Below are 24,119 nucleotides of genomic sequence, written 5' to 3' on the forward strand. Positions count from 1 at the left end.
TTATCATTATATTTGTCCAAACAAATGTACCCTTAGTTGTACCGGGCATTAAATGAACAAGAAAGCAAGGAGAAAACTAGGGTGGTCTAATATTTTTTTCCATGACTGAACATCAATAAAACCTTTTGGTATTAGTTGATTAAACCATGGCAAGTGGAATCACCAAATAACTCTGTTACATTTGTAACAGTTGTTTGTTTTCATCATAATTTGTATTTCTGATGCTCACTAAGAGACAAAGGTGTTGATCTGAACTTTCAGGGAGAGCTGAGTGACAGACACTCAGGGGCTTCAGAGAGCGGCAGCAGCACTGACAGCCATGCTGAGACCCATGAAAACAAAGATGGTGAGACTTTTTATTTTTCAGTTTCTAGGTACATTGTGTGGCTGTGGGTATCTGATAGTGAAAATGTTTCATGTCAAGAATTCTTCTCTTCTGCTTTTACAGTGAAGAAAAAAAGCAGCGCAGGTTTGAAGTTCAGCAACCTCATGAACATCGGCAAGAAAAAGACCTCGTCGTTGGAGAGCCCAGAGAAAAGTGTGGACACCTCAGGTGAGCAGAGGTTTATTGTACATGTCGTGTCAGATTATAAAATCCCAAAGTGTTTGTTCCGACTGTCTGTCAGCTGCAGTTCCTATCATTTCACACAGTTACTTTCTGTTCTGCTTTTGCTGGGGGAGTATTTGTACCAGCGGGGGCGGCTTTGTGAAGGTCTCTATGTGAAGCTATTTATATCAGACTAAACATGTCGACATTTTCCCAAATGTAGCCTTCTGGGCCATCACAGGTACCTCATGATGAAGTTTTCCCTCTCTCCTCTGTCAGGCTATCTGAACGTGTTGGTGAACAGCCAGTGGCGGACCTGCTGGTGTCTTATAAAGAATGGGCAGCTCTGGTTTTACCAGGACAAGGGCAAGAACAAAGTGAGCCAGCCAGCCGTGACCCTGGGGGGCTGCAGTGTTTTGCCCGACCCCAGCCCCGAGCACCTGTACTCCTTTAGGATCCACATGGACGGCACACAGCTGGCAACCCTAGAGGTAGACCAGCACTGTCTTCTCTCGGCAAATGTTTTGGATCTGGATAAATGATTTGACACGGTTTAACCCAACACACAATAGCCTGACACCCTGATGTCTATATCTAAAGTGAAGGCTGAGGTTATCAGAACTTATCTGCTGAGGTTACAAGCTAAACTATTGACTGAGGATGATATAAATAGATGATGGGATGTGTGGGTGTGTTTCCTGTCCAAACTTCATGTTTCTCTCAGATGAGAGCTTACTTCGGTGTTACTCTGTTGGAGAGGACGAGTCGCTTTTGAGCTGAAGAATAACCAGAACATATACGGAGAGAGGAAAAACATCAGCATCTCTGAAAAAGAAAGTGAAATCTTCTTATAGGAAACATTGTCTGACCTCATTTGGAAATCACTTTCTGCTGACATCAAACTTACCCTGTGTAAGGGTGGTCTGCATGTGTGTGTGTGTGTGTGTGTGTAGGGTGTGGGCGTACTGGGATTTTGGGGACTAATGCTACACCCTTTTTCATTAGGTTTCCAGTACCACCCTGCTGCAGTGCATATTTGGTCTCAGGCCATGGAATCTAATGTTTAGTCTTAAGGGCTCTGACACATTTATGGTTTCTTTTTCTCATGTGATATTTTTTTATGTCCAAACAAAAAACTTCAACAAGATTATCACCTATTAAAATTCATACAAATGCCAAAGTATCATACGCTGCTTCAAACAGTTCTAATAGGCTTTTTGCCTCTTTATGAATCTGTGAAAATTATCTTATTATGGGTGTAATTTATTCTTATTGTTGTAAAGAGGTGTGTTATATGTGAGGTATCAGTCACAGTGAATACTTGCCTGTTCTCAAAAGGCAAAACATGTTTTTCATTTCAAGAAAACTGCTAATTGCCATTGCTTCTTACATGTAGGAGAATAGTATGGAATCAAATAACAAATCCGGGGCGTTCCCGGTGGCGCGTACCATAGAGGCATTGTCCTCGTAAGCGGGCGGCCCGGGTTCAAATCCAACTCGGAGCCCTTTCCCACATGTCTTCCTCTCTGTCTCCCCATTCACTCTGTCCTATCAATAAAGCCCAAAAATGGCCAAAAAAATATCTTAAAAAAAAAAAAGAAAAAATAACAAATCTAAAAAATAATAAAATGATACGCAAAATATAAAGAGTAATAACCAGCATACCAAGAATAGAGTAATTTATATGCAAAAATAGATAAATATGTATTTTTTAAATATACAGATACCTAAATACAGATATAAATAAAGATAAATAAATGTGAAAATAAATGAAAATTCTTATATTCATTAGATAGAATCATGAATTAATTTATTTATCTTTATATTTTTCATATTTTTATTTAGCTATCTATTCTTTCATTTGTCCCTCTTTATATTTCTCTCTTTTTTTTTTTTTACTTTTTTTTATTAATGTCACTCCTATGACTCCATAGAGGAGAACTGCTCAGTGGAGGATATTAGACATTTCACGTCTTGAAAGCTTTTGCATATTGAAATACTGCTGGGAAGCTATGCTGTTGAAATCATTTTATTAATTTAAAGTGACAGATGGTATGCAACATAAACTATGAGCTTGTTTTTAAAGTTGTGATGTTGCAAGTTCATGGTATGTACAGAATGCACTTTGATCTAATCTTTCCTCTCCTTTCCTCTCTCAGGCTAAGACGTCTGCAGACATGGGCCACTGGCTGGGTCTGCTGCTGTCACAGACGGGGAACAAGACAGACCCCGAGGAGCTGACGTACGACTATGTCAACGCTGAAAGGATCTCCAGCATCGTCAATGCTGCCAAGACTTCCTTATAGTAAGAAACCCTAACATCTGTCCACTTGAAGGGACACTGGTACCCATACTGCTTCGGGCACAATATTCAAGTGGGACCTCTCTGTTTATTTGTGTGTCTCTCTAGCTTGATGCAGAGGAGGTACTCCGAGCCAAACACCTACATAGACACCCCACCCTCCATCAGTCACAACTCTGAAGAACTGTATGATGATGTGGCGTCTATAGCTGATCCAGAGGTATGTTATCTAAAACCCCCCCAAAAAAACTGAGACACTTGATCTTCTTCCAATATCAACATAGAATTCCTGTATAAAATCAGTTAGCTCTTTTATTACATGTTTATCCATAAACCATAAAACAGTCTGTGAATTGTTGCAGAAAAAATCCCTTTACACTGACTGATTATTAAAATATTTGCAAATTAATGTTCTGTTGATGAAACCAATTGTTTCAGCTCCAATATCTACAAATATGAATACATTTGAAAAAATTTTTTTTTTCTTTATGTGATGATGCAATGTGTGAAAAAAACTGCCATAAAAGTTCATATTATTATTTATATTATTAATAATAGTAATAATAATAATAATAATAATAATAATATTGCCCCCCCCCCCCCCCCACCCTCCCGCTTTGGAATTTTAACCCAGTAAATATACAAAAATCTAATTATTTCCTGTATACTAAATGCTAGGTGGAAATTTGAATGGTTTAGCTGGCCACCTTCCAGCTCATCTCTGATGTCCTGTGTCCTTTTAATTCAGGATGCTGAAGAGAGCGGCCTGCCAGACAGTGAGGACAACAATCCTCAGGAAGATGATGAAACATGTGTAGAGGACACCAAGGACTCAGTGGAAACAGAACAGGACACTGAGGACAGGGTTTACCTGGACCTGGTCCCTGTACGCTCCTTCCTCCATACATCTTGTGGGGCTAAATCCCCCTCTGCCAAAGACACTTCTTCCCCAGTGCCAGCAGAGGACCAGATGGACTCTTCATCTCAAATTAAAGAGGTTGAAACCTATCTGCTGTATCTGTAGCGGAGACTTGTTACTTGCATGATTGAATATGCTTTAATTCTGTATTTTATGCATTAATTTCCAGGTCATTTCAACCAGCCGTACTGAGCCAGATTCAACACCTGTGTTAAATGGAACGAGTTCGACCTCTGTAACCAGCAAACCAGAACAAGAGCGAACCCCGACCCCGACCCCGACCCCAACTCCACGGCAGCCACAACCAGTCAAGACCTCATCCCAAAGCCAGGAGACCCCCAAGAGGACCAGTGTGGGGATCCCACAGGCCTTCGCCTCCCCCGGGGTGCAGGTGCATAAAGGCCCGACGGTTTCTGCTGGGGTCCCTCACAGTCAACTGCCCCTGCGGCCCAAGGCACATACCATAGGTATCACTATCACCACCTTTACACACACTGTTAAGATATTTGGAAAGTACAAAGGGGAAAATAGTCTTAAAATAAAGAAGTTTTAGTGAATAAAGTTGGTCTTGTTGTTGTGCTTCTCTTTCTCTGTAATCTTACACTCCCATGGCTCCCTCTAGTGCAAAGCTTTGTCCTCTACAGTCAAAGGCACAGGCATGAGCTTATTAATAATAAATGCATCTTTTTTCTTTGCATTCTTGGGAAGAGATTATATTGGATATTGTTTTACTTGTGTATAAGATAAGAATAAAATATGGAAATGTAAAGCGTAATACCTAACATACAAAAAAAAGAGTAATTTATATGCAAAACAATCGAAAAATTCATATTTTTGAAAATATATAAAAGACATAAATAAAAAATAAATATGAAAATAAATGAAAATGCTGATATTTTAGAATGATGTATTTCATTATCTGTATTTTGTTATTTGTCTTTATATTTTCCACATTTTAATTTATTTATGTATTCTTTTATTTATTCTCTTTATATTTGCACTTCTGTTTTCTTTTTTTTGTGTATTCTTTTTGTTATTGGCACTCCTATGACTCCAAAGAGGAGAAGTGCTCAACTGAGGATATCAGACATACTTCTGTATAAGCTGAAACTGAAAAAGAAAAAAAAAAAAAATAATGTCAATCTTTAATTCCCAGGGTCTCTTGGTTCAGTCGAAGGGAAACTGGGCAAGAACCGCACAGAGGCAGACATGCTCCGCTACATCGATGAACGGGACTGTCTGGAGAGAGAGAGGGAGGAGGTGAGGAGCCGACTGGCCAACCTGAAGAAGGAGAGGAGGGAAACCAAAGAGGAGCTCAGCGCCTGCCAAGGTACACCGCCTGTGGCGCACTAATACGACTGAAGGTTTACGTTGATCTGCGTGACTGACAGCTGTCTGTTCTCCTCAGATCCTAAGCAGCAGGCCTCATTTGAAGCCCGTTTGAAGATGAAGGAGGAGGCGTGTCGAGAGGCGGAGCGGAGCAGGGTGGAGGTGGAGCTACGACTGATGGAAGTGAAGGAAAGTCTGAAGAAGGTGGAGGCAGGGCCTTTCACACTGGGAACCACACTGGACACCAGCCTCCAGGACACACCCACGGTCAGTGCACTTGGGCCTGAAATCATCTCAGTTTAGGAGTTTTGGTATTACAGAAACATGTTTCCTAACCACATTGAGGAAACAATCAGATCTTATCTTAAGGTAGGAATTTACCTTAAACAGCACCAAGTTAGGATTGCATTGAGCCTGTTCGTGAATCTAAATAACTGTCAAAAATGGCAGCAAAACGGTTGTTGCATGCATGGCAAAATTACAATAAAGATGCGGAACAACCGGTGATGGAAAAATTATTAAGATCTGTTACTTAAGTAAAAGTACTTTGTGAAATTACTCCACTACAAGTAAAAGTCCTGCATTCAAAACTTAGTTAAGTAAAACTATTAAAGTATCAGCATCAAAATGTACTTGAAGTATCAAAAGCAAATACAGTAGTGTTCAAAATAATAGCAGTCCAATGTGACTAACCAGATTAATTATTGCTATTCACGCTCTTAAGGCTGTGCAATTGGGCAATTAGTTGAAAGGGGTGCCTTAAGAGCGTGCATATCACGAATGCTGGGTCTTGTTGGTTTTCTGAGAATCTACTGCACCTACTGGTACCTTGTACCAATAAAAAATATACTAAAAACCTGGATTAATCTGGTTAGTCACATTGGACTGCTATTATTTTGAACACTACTGTATATTCATGCAGAATGGACCCACTCAGATTGTTTTATATTTTCGAAATATATTATTGGATTATTTTTATTATTGATGCATCTATGCAAGCAGCATTTTAATTTTCTCAAGTTAGGGCTCATTTTAACTACTGAACCCCCTGTTATGTTTGTTTCTCAGGAACAGCAATATTGTTCGTGGGTCAATTAGTATCAGTATTTAGAAGTATCAGAATCCAAAAAATCCCAATAAAAATTGTTTATATTTCATGATTAACGCCATTACTAACCATCTTATTCAATATTTAGTGCAGTGGTGTTCTTTAATTAAAAAAAAGAACACCACTGCACTAAAAATGCACAGTAAAACTTTATGTACATTGGAAAGACCTTCATATAAAATACAGTAGTTTTACATGACATTTATTTTCATTTTACATTTTTTAATTTTTTTCTTTTTATGGAGTGATAAATTAACACGAGTCATCTCTTCTGTTGGTTCAGGGTCAGATTGACCCAAACACTATCTATGTAATATAAACATGCAAATATGTGAAATGAACCATTTCCATTTTATATGTTGAATACACTTAGTAAACCAAGCAGAAGAAGTTTTGTCATGAAAAAATACTTTGAACTATTTTTTTTTTTTTTTAAACTTTGAATGGGTCAATATAATAGGAGGGTTAATATGCTGTTATGAAATTTAATTTCAAAACTTGACCTGAAAAGTAACGAAAGCTGTCGGCAAAATGTAGTGAAGTAAGAGGTCCAATATTTGCCTCATTATTAGGAAGATGGGAAACTTAAGATGGGACGAGCAGTGAGGATATTTTTCTGATTTATATAAAAGACAAAAATTACATAAGTCTTATTCAGAGCTGCTGTTTGCTTCACTTCCTCACTATCCCCTCTAACATTTAACCCTCAGCCTAAAGCAGCAACCCTGCCTGTTACACAGACATCAACAACATCATCATCATCAATGACATCTTCGTCCCAACCCTGCAACAGCAGCGTCAGTGCAGACCCAGGCTCCCCGGTCAACTCTGCCTCTGCACTGAGAAACAGACCGGTCTCCATCATGGCCACCAAAGGAAAAGTCCTGCAGAAAGCTAAGGTGAGACTATATATTTCTATATTTGATATTCATGCAGCACAAGGATGTATATAATTTGTATATACTGTCAAAATACCCACACTTTCTCCATTTTTGTATTAACAGGAATGGGAGAAGAAATCCACCACCTAGAAGGAAGCCTGAATGCCCTTTGACCTCTCAAATCCACAAGTTTCTCTTGGTCTGTTCTGCTGTCCACAACAGGAACCCCCATGTTGCCAGATCAAGTCAAAACAACATCCTCCCTTCTCTCTCTGGACCCCTCAACCTCACTTCTTGCCAAGACTATAAAGAGCCAATCAGAGAGATGCACTAGCTGTCTACTCAAACACCACTGGATAATCTCAGTTTCAATGACTTTTGAAGTTGTTTTTCTCCATTTTCTAAAGGGAGGACATTGATGTAGTAGTATTTTGGCCAGTCTAACAATTGTTCTTAATGATGATGCACAAATGGGATGTTTCGACATTGAAAACAGCCAAACATTTGAAACCACTGAGACAAAAAGACGCCCTTCTACTAAATTGGCCAAACTCTTGTACACTCTAGATTGTAGCTTGGTTCATATATGCTGGTAGCCAAGATGTAAATATATTTACACCATTATTCAGCCTCATTTGGCTTGTATTGCTAGCTAAAATTGCACTTTTTATTCAAATAAAAATATACTGACAAGAATTGGCTTGAAATGTGTTTATGAAAGTTGCTTTTAACATATCTGTCTAATTCATCGCTTGAAAACGGACCAAAGGTTGCTGTAGTAACAATGATTTGAGGGACAGATTACCTGGCATTGTTTAAATTTTATCTTTGGCTAATCATTTAAAAGACAAACCATTCAAATACCATTTTTTCTAGAGCTGTATTGACAAATGTGTTTCTTTTCACCAAAAGTGATATAAGTAAAGGGCAAGTTAAAGTACAAAATAGTCTTTTATAAATACAAAATAGTTTTGTAGGTGCTATATACCACTATTATATGGAAGAGCAATGCATTCACTTGAGAAACAAAAATATTACCCATTTTCTTCAGTTAATGAGGATAATTATTCTGAGAAAAGAATTCTGACAAAAGCTTTAATGGAGAAAAAATATGCTATTTTTGTTTTTATAGAAATAATGACATTTTGATTTAATTCAGAAAAAAAGCGCAGATTTTCTTCCCTAACAACTTTTCTCGCATTTTTTTTTGTCAAATGACTTCTTAATGCTTCCATACTAATATAACTAATAATTAATCTAATTGTTAAGAGAAAACAGTTTCTTCACCATCTTAAAACCTCAACCAAATGATATTAGGAGCCTAAAGAATGTAAAAAATAATACATTGCAACACAAAATGGAGCACTTGGTATAAATATATTTTTGGCACAAATTTGATGTTTTTGTCTTGTTTGGAAACATAAAAGATAACACAACAGAAATAATACGTTCATGACACAGATACACTCTAATATAGTTTACATCTTTGAATAGAGAACAGAATAAAGTTGCACGGTGACAAACTAGGACACAAACAGACACTGCGGTAAAAGTACATATAGTCTGAAGGCACTTATTGAAGTTTGAGTGCAAGTTTAAATGTTGAAACGGTAACATGAGTATTCCCTTTAATCCATTGCATACCCGCGACCATCCTTGGTTCTTAAATGTCCATTTCTGTGTGTAGTATGTGTGCATCAGGCAGCATGTCTCCTGCGGTGCAGTTTGTAGTGATGCAGGAGCTCCTGGTGACTCTTCTTCTGCCTGCTCTTCTTCCTCAAACCAGCCGGCCTCGGGAGATCTCCTCGGGATGAAGGCCTGCTGCTCCCTGCGGAAAAATCATAGAAAAAGTCATATGCACCTGTCCTTGTTTGACTTTTTGTTAGCTGTGACAGTGTATATTACAAGTCAAGTTGTGAAAGTAACAAGAGTGGTCCAACAACAAGACCTAATAAAAGCTTAGACTGACAAACAGATATAAGGAAAAGTTGTATTTAAAGGAGTAGTGGCCATTGCCAGAATCACCAGATTGTTATCCACCACTGGAAGAGCCAGACAAAAAACAGATCTTGCTGAATGGTTCAAATAAATGGCAATTTTGAAGCTATAACCGCAGAACTAATAATTACCAAGGAACATTTTTTGAAGTCATAAACTGTTTTTAAACTTTAATTTTAGCACATTTTGTGTGCCCAGATTGATCTCATTTTGTTTCTTCCGTTTGTTTTATATGTATATATATTTTTTTATCTACTGTAGCAACTGGTTTCGACTGCCACTACATTTGTATTGAAAAAGTGTGTGTGTGTGTGTTTGTGTGTGTGTATGTGGATGTATGTCTAGGGCATATCTCGCTGACCGTATGACTGACCTAAGATTTGTTATTTGGCTTGCACATGGCACAAAGGTGTGCTTCCTCGATTGTGAAGACTTTTGAGACTTTTTCAAAATTTTATTTACGTAGGATGTGTTGCGGCATTGCACTGTTTCCGACCGGACGCCTTTTAGGGGAGCTCCGCCCCATTGTGTGATAGGCCTACACCTGGTCAGTAACCCAATTCACTCTGGATTTCCACGCCTGACTCATCTCATCTGTAAGTCTATTTAGCCTACCTATCTTTCAGAGTTTTAAAGTGCGCTACAAGGTTCGATTTTCCAATAATATTCTTAAAGTTTCCAGCGAATATCAATGTTCAATGTGTTGGATGGTGTGCATACCTCATGAAAAGTAAGAGTTTTATGGAGTTGCAGATGTTGAAATGCTCTGCATAGCCACAATATATAAAACACAATAGTATATAACCCTTACACACAATATTCACATCCATCTGTTTGTGCTGCATGTAAACTTATTCCCTCCTATATCTGTGTCTGTATATATGTCTAACCATGTTGAATGATTAAGTTTCTTTTTCTTAAAATAACTATTTCTGTGTCTCTTTATATCTCAATGTACATCCATGTATAACCCAATATACATTTTGTATATTAACACTACGCAAGAGTATTACACCTCATTGTACATCCCACTTTCACACACAACCTCATTTGGCCATAAATGAAAAATCTACTTAATCTCCCACTATACGAATACATACTTCCTACAGGCACTGCAATAGTTACAATAAAATAAGAAAGAAGGTAGAAGCAGTAAGAATGAATGAAGTAAGAGAAAAAGAAAGAAAAGCAAGCAGACTTATTAATGCCACTGACTTGTTTCACAGTGTGGTCCTTCATAGCCTTTGCACTGGCAGCGGAAGCTCCCTCCGGACAGGATGCAGGTCCCATCATTCATACATGGGTTGGGCTTGCACAGATTTACCGGCTTTTTAACCTCTAATAGAATGAAATGTATCATAAATCAGCTGGTAAGAATAAAATAAAGCTCACAATTTTGTATTTTGTACAGTACCCTGAACATTTCTATTATTTCATAATAAGCCCCAGACAAGCTGCCCCAACAAGGTTCCGAACTTTACTATATCCTCACCTGAACACAGCATCTGCACCAGCACATCCTCAAAATACTTGAGATCCTCATAAGACTGCACGGCGATCATGTGCTCCTCTGAACCGGCAATCTGCAGCAGCCTCTCTCTCTGTACATCTCCGATACCGATCACAAACAGTGAAACTCCATTATCTCTTATCTTCTGAGCTGGAACAGCAGCGTCGTCCCCGCCTGAACCGTCCGTCACCACCACCACGGCCTTGTTGACTCCGGGCCGCGCACCTTTGGCCACCGTCAGGACGTTGGAGTGGATGTGAAGTAAAGCAGCGCCCGTTGAAGCCACTCCACCCATGTAGCTGGCGTCACCTACAGCTTTGAGGATGGCGGAGCCGCTCTCATGGGAGTCCAGGTTGAAGACGGTGGTGGCTCTCCGAGCGTAGGCCACAAGTGCAACTTGAGCCACGTCGCGGTTTATGTCAAACTGGACTGTGAGGCTGCGCACAAAGTCACGCAGGGTGGCGAAGTTGTCAGGGCTGACACCACCGGAGGCGTCCAGGGCAAACACCAGGTCTACTGCTTGGCCCAGACAACCTGAAAAGCAACACAACAAAGAATTATGTTGGTAAAATATACAGACAAATAGTACCAGTTGAAACATACAAAAGAAAAAGATTTTTCTGTCAAAATTTTTTTTAAACCTGTTTTCACAGATTAAAAAAAAGAAAAAAAAGCAGAACTTAGAAAGATTATCCTGGGACAATTTAGTTCAGACTTGGTATTAAGTATTAAACAACAAACACTAAACAAAAAAAAATTCTCACCTGATGAAAAAAAGTAACTTTGAAAAAACGTTTTCTATGTGCCTCTCAGAATTTGCATTTGTATAGGTAATTGCTGATCAAATGATGAAATTCTTTGTTAAGCAATATTTCGTGTTTGTCTTTGATGGGTATGCATTTCTCAAGCTTACACTAAAAATATAAACTAACATTGTTATTTACATTTGTCATGACTGGATCCTAATAACAATTTAGATATTGTATGAGGTATTAAGAGGTCAGTCAATCAGTCAGTACCTTGAGTGTCCACACTGCAGATCTTAGCCTTGAGCTCAGGGATCTTGGCACTGAACTCAGGTGGCGTGTAGGTAATAGTCCTCTGGGGATTTCCTGTGATATTATTTAGTTGTCCCTTTAAGTAGTCTGGTCCCACGCCTATCAGGAAGATCTCTCTGTCTCGGGCATATTTAGAGGGCTCTACTACCTCGTCAGCAGAAGGGGTTCCAGTGAGCAGCACCACCACGCGAGGCAGGTCGTCCGTGACGTCTGCAAAGACTGGCGCGCTCACAAAGCCGTGGCGTGTGATATAGCGAAGCGCCTTGCCTGTCAAGGTCTCGCCACCGATTGGTTCGAGCCCTTCGACAGCCTTGAGCAGACCCCTTGGGTCCCCTTTGAACTTGTCCACCTCGGCCACGACTTTGGTCTCTCCACCGAACACCGCCAGGCCGACTTTACTGGGGCTGTCGGACCCGATCACAGTGCGCAGGAAGCGTTTCAAGAAGGACTTGAGGCGGAGGAAGCCTTCCAAGGTGAGTGTGGCTGAGCCCTCCACCAGGAACAGCAGATCTACTGAGCAGTCCAGTGATAACGCAGGAGCTGAGGAGGGAGGGTCAAGTTAGTTAGTCTGAGAGACAGTATGCAGACAGTGGGGCTCAGTAAGTTTGAAGACAGTGTACAGACCACAGTGGGGGTCTTCTCCATAGCCAGGTGGACATACGCAGTGGTAACCATCTCTACCTTCTGATACACATGTGCCACCATTCAGACAGGGCTGAGAGTCACAGGGATCTACAGTGGAGAGAGAGAGAATGGCAGGATGTTACACTAATACACATAATGTCAAAGAGAGAAAGAGAGAGGAAGAAGGTGTTGTTACCTGGACAGATAGTCCGATGGCAGACTGTCTGGTGTCTCTTGTACACCTTGTTGTACCTGCAACACACACATTTCACTGTAAGCAAACACCACCTGACCACATTGTGAAAAAAGCAACAGAAAGGGATTTAACAAGTCTACACATCCTCACTAAACTTGAGTTAATACAAAATACCACTGCCATTTTATTGTTATTATAATAATCATTATTATTAGATTCTGTTTTTATATTTGCTGTAGTTTTTTTTAATATTTGGATTTCAACATACTTCTTTTGTCATGTTGAAAATGAATCCAAAACGTGTATTTTGAGAGGTAGAACTTTTTGGCAATGCTTTGGTAGTTACATGATGTAAATACAAATATTGAGCATTGCCTATCAGTTGCATCACGAATGTGATAAACTCAATTTAAAGGTTTACACATATTCATATGGCAGACTATATGTCAATAATGATGTACAATTGAGGTGTCTTACTTGGGTTTGTTAACTGAAATAAGTGTGAATGTGAATAATATAGACTGATTTTACAGTGTTTACAAGCAGTAGTGCTAATTTGTGCTGTACCTAAAAATGCTTAAATGAAGCTATTGTGAAAACAAATTGCCAGGCAATTAAGTGTAGTCATGATAATAAGATATGGATGGTCAAATGAAAAGTTGTGATGGTTTCCTAAACAGTGCTCTCTACTTGGTTTTAGCCATTTCGCTGTGGTGCTGTAAAATTAATTTAGTCAGAGGCCATTTAATTAGCCCTGACAAAATTACACTTGATTTTATTAACACCCTCACACTAACAAAACACATTAACACGTGGGAGTTGCCCTGTGGTTCATTGTGCATTGGAACCAAATATGTCAGACTTATTCTTTATTGCTCAGATTGTTTTCTGGTCATTCTGGGTCAGACAGGGTCTGACCCAGAATGACCAGCCTCCTTTATCATAAACCCATATCTGTGGCTCTCCTAAATACCCACCTGACACTGATGTGGGCCATTCCTGAATTTAACATTTAAATCTTCCTTACGGTTTCCTAAGTTACCAAATATTATCATGTGATTTACAAGCAAGTTAAGAAGAAAGTTATATACAAATTGCAGTAATTTAGATTTTGATGTGACATTGTAGCTATTAAAACGGTCTCATCAGTTTCAGAGGTCAATAGGTTTGTCTTTTTCAGGAATTTTAAATTCATCTTCTCATAATGCCAATGTTAATATTGGCATTATTTTACACTTGCCTGTAGTGTGGACAGAGAGACGTGTATGTGGAATACCCCTTGGAGCCTTTCCAGCACATGAAATTCCCCTGCAGCTCTTTCACCGTCTCCAGTGTTTTCCTCTGACAGGGAAATGACTCCACCTGACAGCCTGGAAAATAGGACAGGAGGAGAGGGCAGGGACAGGTGGGGATATGACAAAATAAATTTGCCAAGGGAGGGGGCAGTAATTATAAATTCCCTACAATAAAAAAAAGTGTTGCAGAGGATCCCACCTGCAGGTGTTGCATTGCAGACAGAGAAGGTGGTCAGGGTGGTGTATACGCCATTAACAGCATCGTAGAAATGCTCTGCAAAGAAAACATGGCTTTCCATCGGCTCACTGGCCAAAGCATGCAGCTCTTCCCACCTGGAAAACAAAACCTTTGTTAGAGAGTAGTGGTTGAAAGTATTATCGTTGGCAATGATGATTAACAAACCTGGGGTAGCGAATGCCCACAGCAAACACGACTACGCCCGTCTCTTTGAGCTGTGCGGCCGCCTGCCCTGCGTTGCCCTGAGACCTCCCGTCTGATAGCAGGATGACGATCTGGGCTGCAGTGGAAGAGTTGCGGCCGCCTGGGAAACCCTTCTTCAGCACATATTTTAGAGCCAGGCCTGTCTGAGTGCTGCCTCCCCTGAGAGTTCAGAATGGAGTAGCGTTTTTCATGTTATTGCTAGAACAATACTAAAACAGAACAATTAGAGAATGTGTACTGCACTACAGAAGCCAGCAGAGTTAATAATCTACCGTGCATCACTGCCAAAGTAAACCACAGAGCAATTTTGGTTGCATTCCTCTTTTAGTTCTTGGACTGAAAATATATGTGGCAGTGTCTGAGTATTGGCTGAAGTTTCATCACCGCTGGGCTCAAGAAAGCCATTCGAAACCCATTATATTTTTTTAAAAAGGACATAAATGTCAGTCAGAGCAGGAGCCTCTGTCAATTGCAGTGCTAGACACAAAGAAACAGATTCACAGTTTATCATGATTGCTTTGAAACTACAAAACAATACAGAGAAAGGTTCAAAGACCTTCAGCCATGAACATATTTACAACTCAAGCCATTGCCTTCTTAGAATACAAGTGCAGATTGAAATGCAGCTCTTTAACACTTCATCTTACATGTTACATAACACAAACTGTACACACAAGTTGTATCTCATACACTCATAAATAGCTGATTGAGTGGCAATGTGTAATTTTGCAGAAGAATGCTAGATACAGAAGCCTTTTTTAAATGTGACGTTCACAATTAATTTCTACTGCATTTAGGACTTCATTTTACAATGCATTTTCATCTTGAAAGCCACTTTAGCACAAACAACTGTAATTGTTATATATATATATATATATATATGTATGTATGTATGTATGTGTGTGTGTGTGTGTGTGTGTGTATTTTATGCTAGAGTCCTGAGATGCTGGTGAGGAAAAGAATTCTCTGCTCTGCTTTATTTTTTTAAATATGTATAACAGGCATAGAAATGTTTTACTCAGGATTACTAACATTGTTTTGTTGTTTCTTGCACACTTTCCATGTTAAACCGTTGACTGCAATGCTATCATATGTAACTATGTATGTCATTCATGTTTTTGGTCAAGATCAGAGAGATAAATGTTTTAAAGTAGGAGTTTTATTATGAATGAAGATACACCTACATGATACTGCTACATGGTGCTAGTTTGATTTGAGGCAATATGACAGTTAGTAAGTTCCAAATGTGGGAAGCCATTTCAAACCAAATGGCAAGCCAAAGTGTTATTTCCAAACTGTGAACAAGTGTGTGCACGCACACACGCGCACACACACACACACACACACACACACACGGCCAAATTACCTTCCTCTAATTCGGCTTATGTACTTATCCAATATCCAGTGACCACCCATTGTGTGACCCTCTAATCTGAAAATAATTTGTTTTCTATTCCAAGGAGAATTTGTATTACTTCTGTGTGTGCGTGTGTTTTGCTTTCTGCACAAGTTTTAACTAAATCTAGTCCAGGTCATGTAACTTGTCAAACATATAAATCAATCTTTGCCAGTTGTATTAACTCCCTCTTTGGCCACTATTGCTGGCTCATTTAATTTGGTTATGGTACTGGAACTAAAATTGACAACTGATTCTGGACTCCTTTTCACATGAGAAAATAGTCTAAAATGAAAGAAGTTTATCATGGATTACAACAGTGATTCATGAAGGTTTATTCCTGGCCTTAGGGACACATACAGTGATACAATATCAACTGAAGGTTAACTTACTTGGGTTTTTTATAGACTTTCAACCAAATCTAAACATAAAACAATAAAAACTATTAAATCATTTTAAGGTAAACAAATATAAAATAATAAAATCAATTATTTTAATGATCGGTTAATTGGTTTGAGTGAATTTTTTAGACTCTAATTCCAGCATTTTAGATGTGAATACTTTCTGGTTTCTTTACTCCTCCATGAAGGTAAACATAACATCTTTGAGTTGTGGACAAAACAAGACATCTTAAGGATGTGTTTTTGGGATTTGGGAAACACTGATTGTTTCTCCATTTCCTGACATCTTATCCATCAACCAACGAATAATTTAATTGAGAAAATAGTTAGAAAAGCTTTAATGCAGCTTCGCTTCAAATCACATCATAATGGAGTCTTACCAGCCTCACAAAAATGATCTGTGTTAATGAGATGAGAAACACACCTGTAAGAAACCTTCTTCATGTTCTTCTTCAGCTCTTGTTTGGTGGTGTATGAGTCCAGAGTGAACTCCAGCCGAGGAGTTGAACCAAACTGAATCAAGCCGACTCGAGCCTGGACGAGGAAGGGGATGACATAATTGATGATGATTGAAAGGAGAGAATGAGACAGAAAAGAACATAAAAGAAAACAAACCTTGTCTGGTGCGATGTCTAGTGCTTGACAGAGCTTGAGTGCGTAGTGTTTGGACCTCTCAAAGCTGCCTTTCCCCACGCTGTAGGAACCGTCCATGAGGAAGAGGATATCCATTGCTGCTGAGCACTGCATCACTTCCCATAAAAACACAAACAAACACATTTAGGATATCTAGGTAAAAGCATCCAAGCTCATTCATTATCATCATCATTGTATTTCTGGCAAAGAGTCCCTTTTCTATTGTTCTACATGGGCATTATGGGATTATCCTGGTTAGTGTTCAAATGGGCTGCAACAGATGAAAATAATACCTTGACATAATAAGAGGAGAACAGCTTAGCATGCCAGAGCTCATTTTTCCTTTCCCAGGAGCATTCACAAAACCATCACCGAGCGAAAAGCATGTTTGTACTCGCTGGTGGCATAAATAATCAGCGGCGTTGCTGCCATGTTAGAATGTGCAGTTCGTCATCAAGAGGGCCATTAGAGACGGGGAGAGTGTGCCGTCTGTCTGCGTGTGAGAAAGTCACCTCTAAACACTTTCCTCTGTGACACACACACACACACACACACGTCTAATGAGACCACCCACCACCTCAAAGATTTCTTAAGATTTCTTAGATATTTACTGCAACCTAACTAAATGTGCTTATTAAGGGGCAGTAGAATCTTATCTCTACTCACTTTCTCCCGCTGAGTTGATCTTCCCGATGTTCTCATGGCTGGTTTGGATCTCCTGCACTGAGGTGGCCTGCTGAACTAGGAAGGACAAACAACACAGAGGTAAGGTGCTAGTACCTCAATACAGCAGTTGCATGACACGATCATTGCATGTGCATATATTTATACATATCTGTTAAATATCCCTTCCAAATGCATTTTTATGCACAAATCGTCCTTTTGTTTCACTATGTATAAGCCCTTCATATCATGAATACATATGGAGCAGGTCCTCTTCCATTGAGCCCGCCTTGAGGAACCACCATGTTTCAACAGTAGCCCAGAATAGTCAATTCTTAGTCATTTCTATTAAACTGAAGGCCACTGTTGTTTTCTGACATGCTTGGAAAGGATGGGCTGAGACGAAGGCTATTCAGTTAGTTGCACTGCCACCAAATCCAACACATCTTCCTGCACTTCAAATGTGCCTTTTCAGTCATCAATAGAGCCTTCAAAAGTAAAATGAAATAATAAATGGGATGCGGTCTTTGAAGCCAATACAGTTTGCTGACTCCAACTTGACCCCTTGTGTAATGGATAATTAAGTTTTCAAAGCTAATGTGAGTGGACAAGTGAAGAAAAACCATTCTTTTGCTCCATTCACTGAAAGGCCGTCGCTCTATTCAGACACACGTACAGCCCGGAGAGGAGCGAGGGGGCTCGTGATTTCCTGTTCAGGAACCCATGTGAACACGCCTTGTTGTCCTTGGTAACCCCAGCGGGTCACAGAGGCATTTGTCCGGCATGGAGACGGATCGCCCGAGTGGCTTCACATGCATCTCCACATTAAACAGATTCCAAAATAGCACAGTCCTTCTCTTCAATCACAATAGAAAATGTCAGGTTTGTTCCGGTTAATTTTGCTGTAACGCTTCAGGCTCAGTTTCCACCTCATGTTGATTTAGTGCCTGCTGATCGGATGAAGGACAGGAACATTAAAGACAGGCTCCATGTGCAAATCTTCAATAGAAACAAGGGCATGTCTGCAATGGAGAATTTAGTGCGAGCACTGACCTTGTCCTCCTCCTCTGCTCATGTTTCTGGTGCTGACTTTTTTGGAAAAATGTAACCTTTTTATCAATAAAAACAATGACAATAATGGCATTAAAAGATGAATTCTAAAAAACAACAGCTGCAACTTAACAGAGACTACCAAGAGGCCTTAGCTCCCACCTTGTCTCACTCCTGACCATTTAATCTGCACCTAATTCCAACGTCAGTTCAGCCCCAAAGTTCTCCTGACAGTGAAAGTTTCGGGTCTTGGCAAGCTGCGTTCTCATGGTCAGTGGGGCCCCACTGCTCTGAACAAAAAGTCTGTCTGTTCAGCCAATGCCTCAAGCAAAATGACTCTGTATCTTTAATGTCTGTAAATTAAAACATAGCTAGAAAATCAAGAGCATGATAATGAACAAGAATCCTCAGTCCGGGGAGTCCATTTCCTATTGGCATTGATCCCACGGTAGTCTGCGAAATATAAGGAATATTCCCTTGAAATCGGAGCTTAAAAAGGTAGGATCAGCTCCTGCCCATCTGGGAAATTTAACTTGACAGGTTGGATTACATAGCTATCTAGCTGGTGAAGCACTGCAACATGTTATCTGTGTTGTCAGCACATCAGGAAAAAGGGGGCGTCCGGACAAGGTGAAACAGTCTGGTTTGCTCAAGTTCAAAGTATTTAAATGGACAGTAATAAATACTTCAGATGCTGCTAAAGCTGTCATTTTTGAAAACAACAACGATTATATTGCTCCATGACTCCCGCCTATCCCCTCAGGCACATACCAACACTCTCAGGGCAGAGAGAACAACTGACGATACGCTATAAACAGCGATGCAAAATTTGACTTGCCTCGAAACAAGCAGCATTTTAAGCACAGGAGGAAATCACTATGAACAGAAGATAATGGGAATTCTTCAGTGCTGGAGACTTGACAGGTTGAAGCAGTAAAATATCTTGTAAAGTATCTCAGTTTAACCTGGGTGAGCATCAGTAAAGCAGCGTACATTTTCCAGTCAATGTAGCGTCAAATATGCTCATGAATGCCAACACACTGGAAATTTTAATCACTGTGGAAACATTTCACTGACTTCAGTCTTTCTATACCCATTAATGTTACCTTAAACGTCTTAACATATTTCAACTAACCTACAAATGGCCAATTTTGAAGTCCTGAGGCTTAAAAAAAAAAAAAAAAAAAAAATCAAACTAGCATCTTTTGACAGTTTTTTTTTCAACATTTACCTTACAGAAATGAAAGTAGTCTTAATCTTCTCAGCAAACTATTGACAATAAAGCAATTAAAAACGGATTAAAACAGTAAAAACAATCTTGTTTCCTAATGTTTTCGAGGTGCTGGTAGGTAAAAACCACTTTACAGGGTATTCTCAACCAACAGTTTGTTAACATAAGTAAAAGGTTGTTTATATTTGATATCAAATGTTTTTTATGTGACCAATATTTGCAATGATGAGGGTACATTAGAAATATTCTTCGTAAATGATCTAAGACTCTGAATGCCAGAGAGATTCCGCAAGCACTTGTCATATAAAACGGACCTCAAAACAGGAATAAAACCAATCAACTGACCTTGAAGAAGCAGCAGTGTTAAGAGGAGGGAGAGGCTGATGTCACGGTGCATGACGAGAGATCTGGAATAACAAACAAGGCAATACACTTAGCAAAAAGAACAACAAAATACACAAAGCATGTACAGAGGTGATTGTATAAGTATTCGATATTTCACAAGAAAAAAAGCAAATTTATCTTGGGAGACCTTGGGCATCCTTACCCAGAGCAGGTTAGGATTTTTTCAGAAAAACTAAATTGCGAGCATGGACAAGTTGTGCAGAAGCCAAGAATGATCTTTTTCCATTCATTTCGGATACCATTTTGTAGTATTTCTACAGGAAGACTTGTAACCGAGTTGAAAGAAACGACAAAATAGTTCACAACTCTGTACAGAGGTGAAAGCTAAAATGACAGGGGACAAGTGAAGTGAGGTCAGTGGAGCAGTAACCTGCCTCAAAGACCTCACCATGTTTTCACAGCAAGTCTGTGTCAAGCCCTGACCCGACGAGACACTTAATTACTGATGGCTTAAAACAGCACCTTTGTGCTATATCTGATAAGACCTTTGCACATCTGAAGGATTTAGTTAATATTCTCCACGAGAAGAAAAACGAGAGAAGAGAAAATATTTCAGCAAGTTGTTTTAGCAACTATGCACAGGTCAGCGTTTGTAAGACAGCCTCCCATCAGCTAATCCTACTGGTGTGTGCCAAAACACACTTCACATGCGGAGCTTTTTGTATTTTGTCTGGGTCAGAAAGATAAGCAATATCTCGATTTTATCTTCTTTTGAAGTGTGTCCAGTGAGGAAGCCTTGAAGAAAGCATGACTTTAACAGCGTTTAGGATCAAAGACAAAACTTTCCCAGTTAGATTGGAATACAGTGATTAAACTGCATTCAACTGTTAATTGAGTCAACATCTATATCAGGGATCAACACCTGCCTGATTCCGTGTGTTCATTGCCGGGCATACACTTCATGAGTTGAGGGGCAGCAGATAAGGTTTGATTAACTTTGGCTGCTGATAAGCTTGGCCATAATATCCTCTGTGTGTGTGTGTGTGTTGGGGTGGGCTAAAGGGGATGGACGTGCCGGAGAAACCCTCCATACAGGTACAGCTGTGCGTACATGAGACAGAGATAGAATTGTGTGCAGGATGGAGCCTCTCTTTAAGAGGAGTCTGTGTGTCTGCGATACAGATCTGTAGAGCTGACATGCAGTGGCTGTCTGAGCAGCCGCGGGCTGATAAACATCTCCAGGGGCTATTGATGCTCTATTTGTGCACTCGCCAGTATGTCGCGAGGACAAGAGATTTCATTACTGCCAGGACACACACACACACACACACACACGAGGAAGCAGTCATGCATGCCTACTTATAAAACACAAACATGCACTGCACACACCTGTCTCAAAATTGGCTCCCTCTTCACAAGCATTCTTTTGGACCCTTCCACCCCTCATCTTTCTGTCCTCCTCACTTTCTGCCTGTCAGTGAACACCTTTCTGCTCTCTCTGGCTGGACATTTAGTCCTAGCTAAACCAAAAAACCTACCTTGCTTTCGTGACTCAAAATGTGTCACTGAAAACCAAAAACAACAATAAATGCCCTTTGGAAGGTAAATGTTCATGGATTTCTGACCTTAGATTAGCTTAATACTTTGGGCTATCAGTTCTTATCTGGGACATTCCTTAAATTGTAACCACCTTTAAAAAAAAAAAAAAAAAGCAGCCTAAACCATGAATGTGCCGTCTGCTTTTAATTGGTTGGCAGGTTGGAAAGTGCCTCTGCGCTGTAGTCTATAATTAGAAAGGAGTGCTATTTTTTGGACCAACTTCATACAAAAATCTCCTAACCTGTACTTGGACATGTGAAGCATCTAAATAGTTAAATTATTTCAGAGCGAGTCATTTCTGATAGCCACTTTAAAACAACTGGGGAACAAATGTGGAAACATTTTTCTCCACAATGTGACATCTGTCTGATTAAAAGCCACAACTAACCATGATTCAAAATGTCCTGGTATGCACTAAAGCATGGGAATGTGTTGCAAGAGCAAGCTGGTAACCACATAGAGGATTTTACGCCTCACTCTTCTTATATTTCTCAAACCATTAGGAAACAAAATCAAAAGCCTAATCTACTGTAATGCATACACAACTTTAGGTGGTGGCTCATTCCCCCTTGATCAATAATAGCCTACATTATACATTATAACATGCTAACTTAAGAGACTTGGGAGATGGGGAAAAAAGATTATTCAATTTAAAGATGTTTATTTTTTTTCCCTGCAGCTTAACGTGTAGCCTGTTATCTTCCAACATCTGGCCACTCTTAAATTTGTCAAGGGTCAAGGTGGGTTAAAGATGTGGCCAGAGGTTACGACCCTGACATGCAACAGTAGGGAAGGTTTGCTCAAGAGGCTAAACAAAGTGATGCCTGTCACCCTACTTAAGTACTAAGTAGGTAAATGGAGTTTAAGGAAAGCTTCTGGTTGCTTTTAGACTTGCTGTTGTTGCTATACTGAGCTGCAGTCTTTCTAAAGACTTGGTGCATGTCGTAGCTTCACTCAAATACTAATACACACACACAAACACTCACACAGGTAGAATGTAACTAAGTGCATCTTCTCAAGTAGGGTACAACTTTGAGTTAATTCTACTTTGAGCATTTCTCCTACCTTTTACATCTACTGCACTACATCTCATATGCATGTTATACTTTTTACTCGATTATTTTTTTTATTTATAATTTTGGTTGCTTACAAAATATAAATCAACTAATAGCTGATAATGCGTAATAACAGATTAATCTGCAGCAGGATATTAGCAGCTCCACATTTAACAGCTGCAACTTGATGAATAAATGTATAAATCAGTAATAAGTCATATTCTATTCAAATATGTCATTTTGAAGTAATGAGTAAATATATGCTACTTCTTAAACCAGTTTAAGCGCATGGTAATAGTCGGTGGTTTTCTTGTAGTGCATGACACCGACAGACTTAATCACATTTCCTGCAACTTAGAAATGTATGAAAGGACGTCCGCACAGTCACTTAAAAACAAAAAAACTCCTTCAACAGAAGCCGGTTTCAAGTCACACATCTGGGGAAATCATTGTCAATAGACACTCCCAAATGAAAAGCTGACACAATACCCTACAGCAGTAGTCTATGGGCGACTAAATATTTGCACTCACCATGCGCTGTTCAGTGATCACAATCCTTATTTTCAGACAGCAGTCCTCGCTGGCTCGTTTCCGCACCGGTCTGATCTGGAGCCCCGGAGCTTTCTGTTCCAGACAGGAGAGCAGCGACCCCACCTACTCGCCATGCCCACCTCTGATGTACCTGCACCGGTAGGGTCTAATTTGTCTTCCTCTCATCCCATACAAGACAACTATGGAGACAGGGTGTGACCAAGATATAAAGCGGTTCCCATTGGTAAAAAAAAAAAACAAAGCAAAATGCAAAAACCCAACCCTCCATTTCCTAGATAATTATTTCTCAGTATTTATATTGCACATTTGGCGCTATATTTTCTTCTGCATGTGCATAGCTCAACAATCATACCTCCACACAGCCTCATCCAATTTAAATGTATGCATAATATGCTCAATTTGTCTAAATAAGATTTATTTTTGGTAGATGTCTCATGTCGTAGATGTCAGTACCCAGTACTTACAGTTTGGTTCTGTCCAAAGCTCTTGTCTTTATGAAGTTCCATATTCAGTGTTTTTACTAAAATATCTGAGAAACCTATTAAACCGAACCCCCATTAGCAATTTTTGGTATTCAAACCAAAACTGGATATGGGATACTCTGAGGCTCTTTAACTTAGAGATGACAAAAGACATTCTTTAAAGTATGATAGGCTTATCACATACTTAGATAACCAATTGTAAAAGTTTTAATTTTATGTCAACTCAGCTCAAAATTAGAAGAATTTCTACTCTGAAAAACATGACAAAGTAAAATGAAGTCACTGTCACGCATTTATGTAAAAACTGAAACACAGGTCGAACATAAATCAATCAGGCTGGACAACCCACCTGAACAGGTGATTAGGACTGAACAAAGGAACAGATGGAAGCACAACATGCTGCAGCACACTTACAGGAGACGAACACACTTGGATATTTAAGGTTGAACATCTTTTGTTGAAGAGTCTTCCAACTTTAACAAACCTAATAAGTGCATAAAGCA

General features: G+C 39.6%; 2 protein-coding genes across 2 annotated transcripts in view; one reads left to right on the plus strand and one right to left on the minus strand.

Moving 5' to 3' along the window:
* The window catches only part of afap1l2 (actin filament associated protein 1-like 2), a 46,035-nt gene extending 38,253 nt beyond the window's left edge, over positions 1 to 7,782 (plus strand). Inside the window, exons 10-20 of the mRNA XM_059324368.1 lie at positions 262 to 346; positions 449 to 553; positions 827 to 1,038; positions 2,707 to 2,852; positions 2,958 to 3,069; positions 3,598 to 3,846; positions 3,938 to 4,235; positions 4,925 to 5,098; positions 5,177 to 5,364; positions 6,916 to 7,104; positions 7,210 to 7,782. Of these exons, the coding sequence (XP_059180351.1) occupies positions 262 to 346; positions 449 to 553; positions 827 to 1,038; positions 2,707 to 2,852; positions 2,958 to 3,069; positions 3,598 to 3,846; positions 3,938 to 4,235; positions 4,925 to 5,098; positions 5,177 to 5,364; positions 6,916 to 7,104; positions 7,210 to 7,236 (1,785 nt within the window). The 3' untranslated portion in view covers positions 7,237 to 7,782. The remainder of the gene's footprint in view (positions 1 to 261; positions 347 to 448; positions 554 to 826; positions 1,039 to 2,706; positions 2,853 to 2,957; positions 3,070 to 3,597; positions 3,847 to 3,937; positions 4,236 to 4,924; positions 5,099 to 5,176; positions 5,365 to 6,915; positions 7,105 to 7,209) is intronic.
* A 731-nt stretch (positions 7,783 to 8,513) lies between these two features.
* Positions 8,514 to 24,100, minus strand: vwa2 (von Willebrand factor A domain containing 2). Its single transcript, XM_059324369.1, has 14 exons — positions 23,114 to 24,100; positions 19,929 to 19,990; positions 17,306 to 17,380; positions 16,622 to 16,755; positions 16,431 to 16,540; positions 14,171 to 14,368; positions 13,967 to 14,100; positions 13,713 to 13,842; positions 12,473 to 12,528; positions 12,277 to 12,384; positions 11,614 to 12,192; positions 10,577 to 11,128; positions 10,300 to 10,422; positions 8,514 to 8,914 (listed from the first exon to the last, which is right to left on the minus strand). Exons 2-14 carry the CDS (start codon positions 19,978 to 19,980, stop codon positions 8,784 to 8,786), a joined length of 2,382 nt encoding a protein of 793 aa, XP_059180352.1. The 5' UTR covers positions 19,981 to 19,990; positions 23,114 to 24,100; the 3' UTR covers positions 8,514 to 8,783.
* Positions 24,101 to 24,119: the final 19 nt, after the last annotated feature.

Source organism: Centropristis striata, chromosome 21 (genome assembly GCF_030273125.1).
Source record: "Centropristis striata isolate RG_2023a ecotype Rhode Island chromosome 21, C.striata_1.0, whole genome shotgun sequence".
Classification (NCBI taxonomy): Eukaryota; Metazoa; Chordata; class Actinopteri; order Perciformes; family Serranidae; genus Centropristis; species Centropristis striata.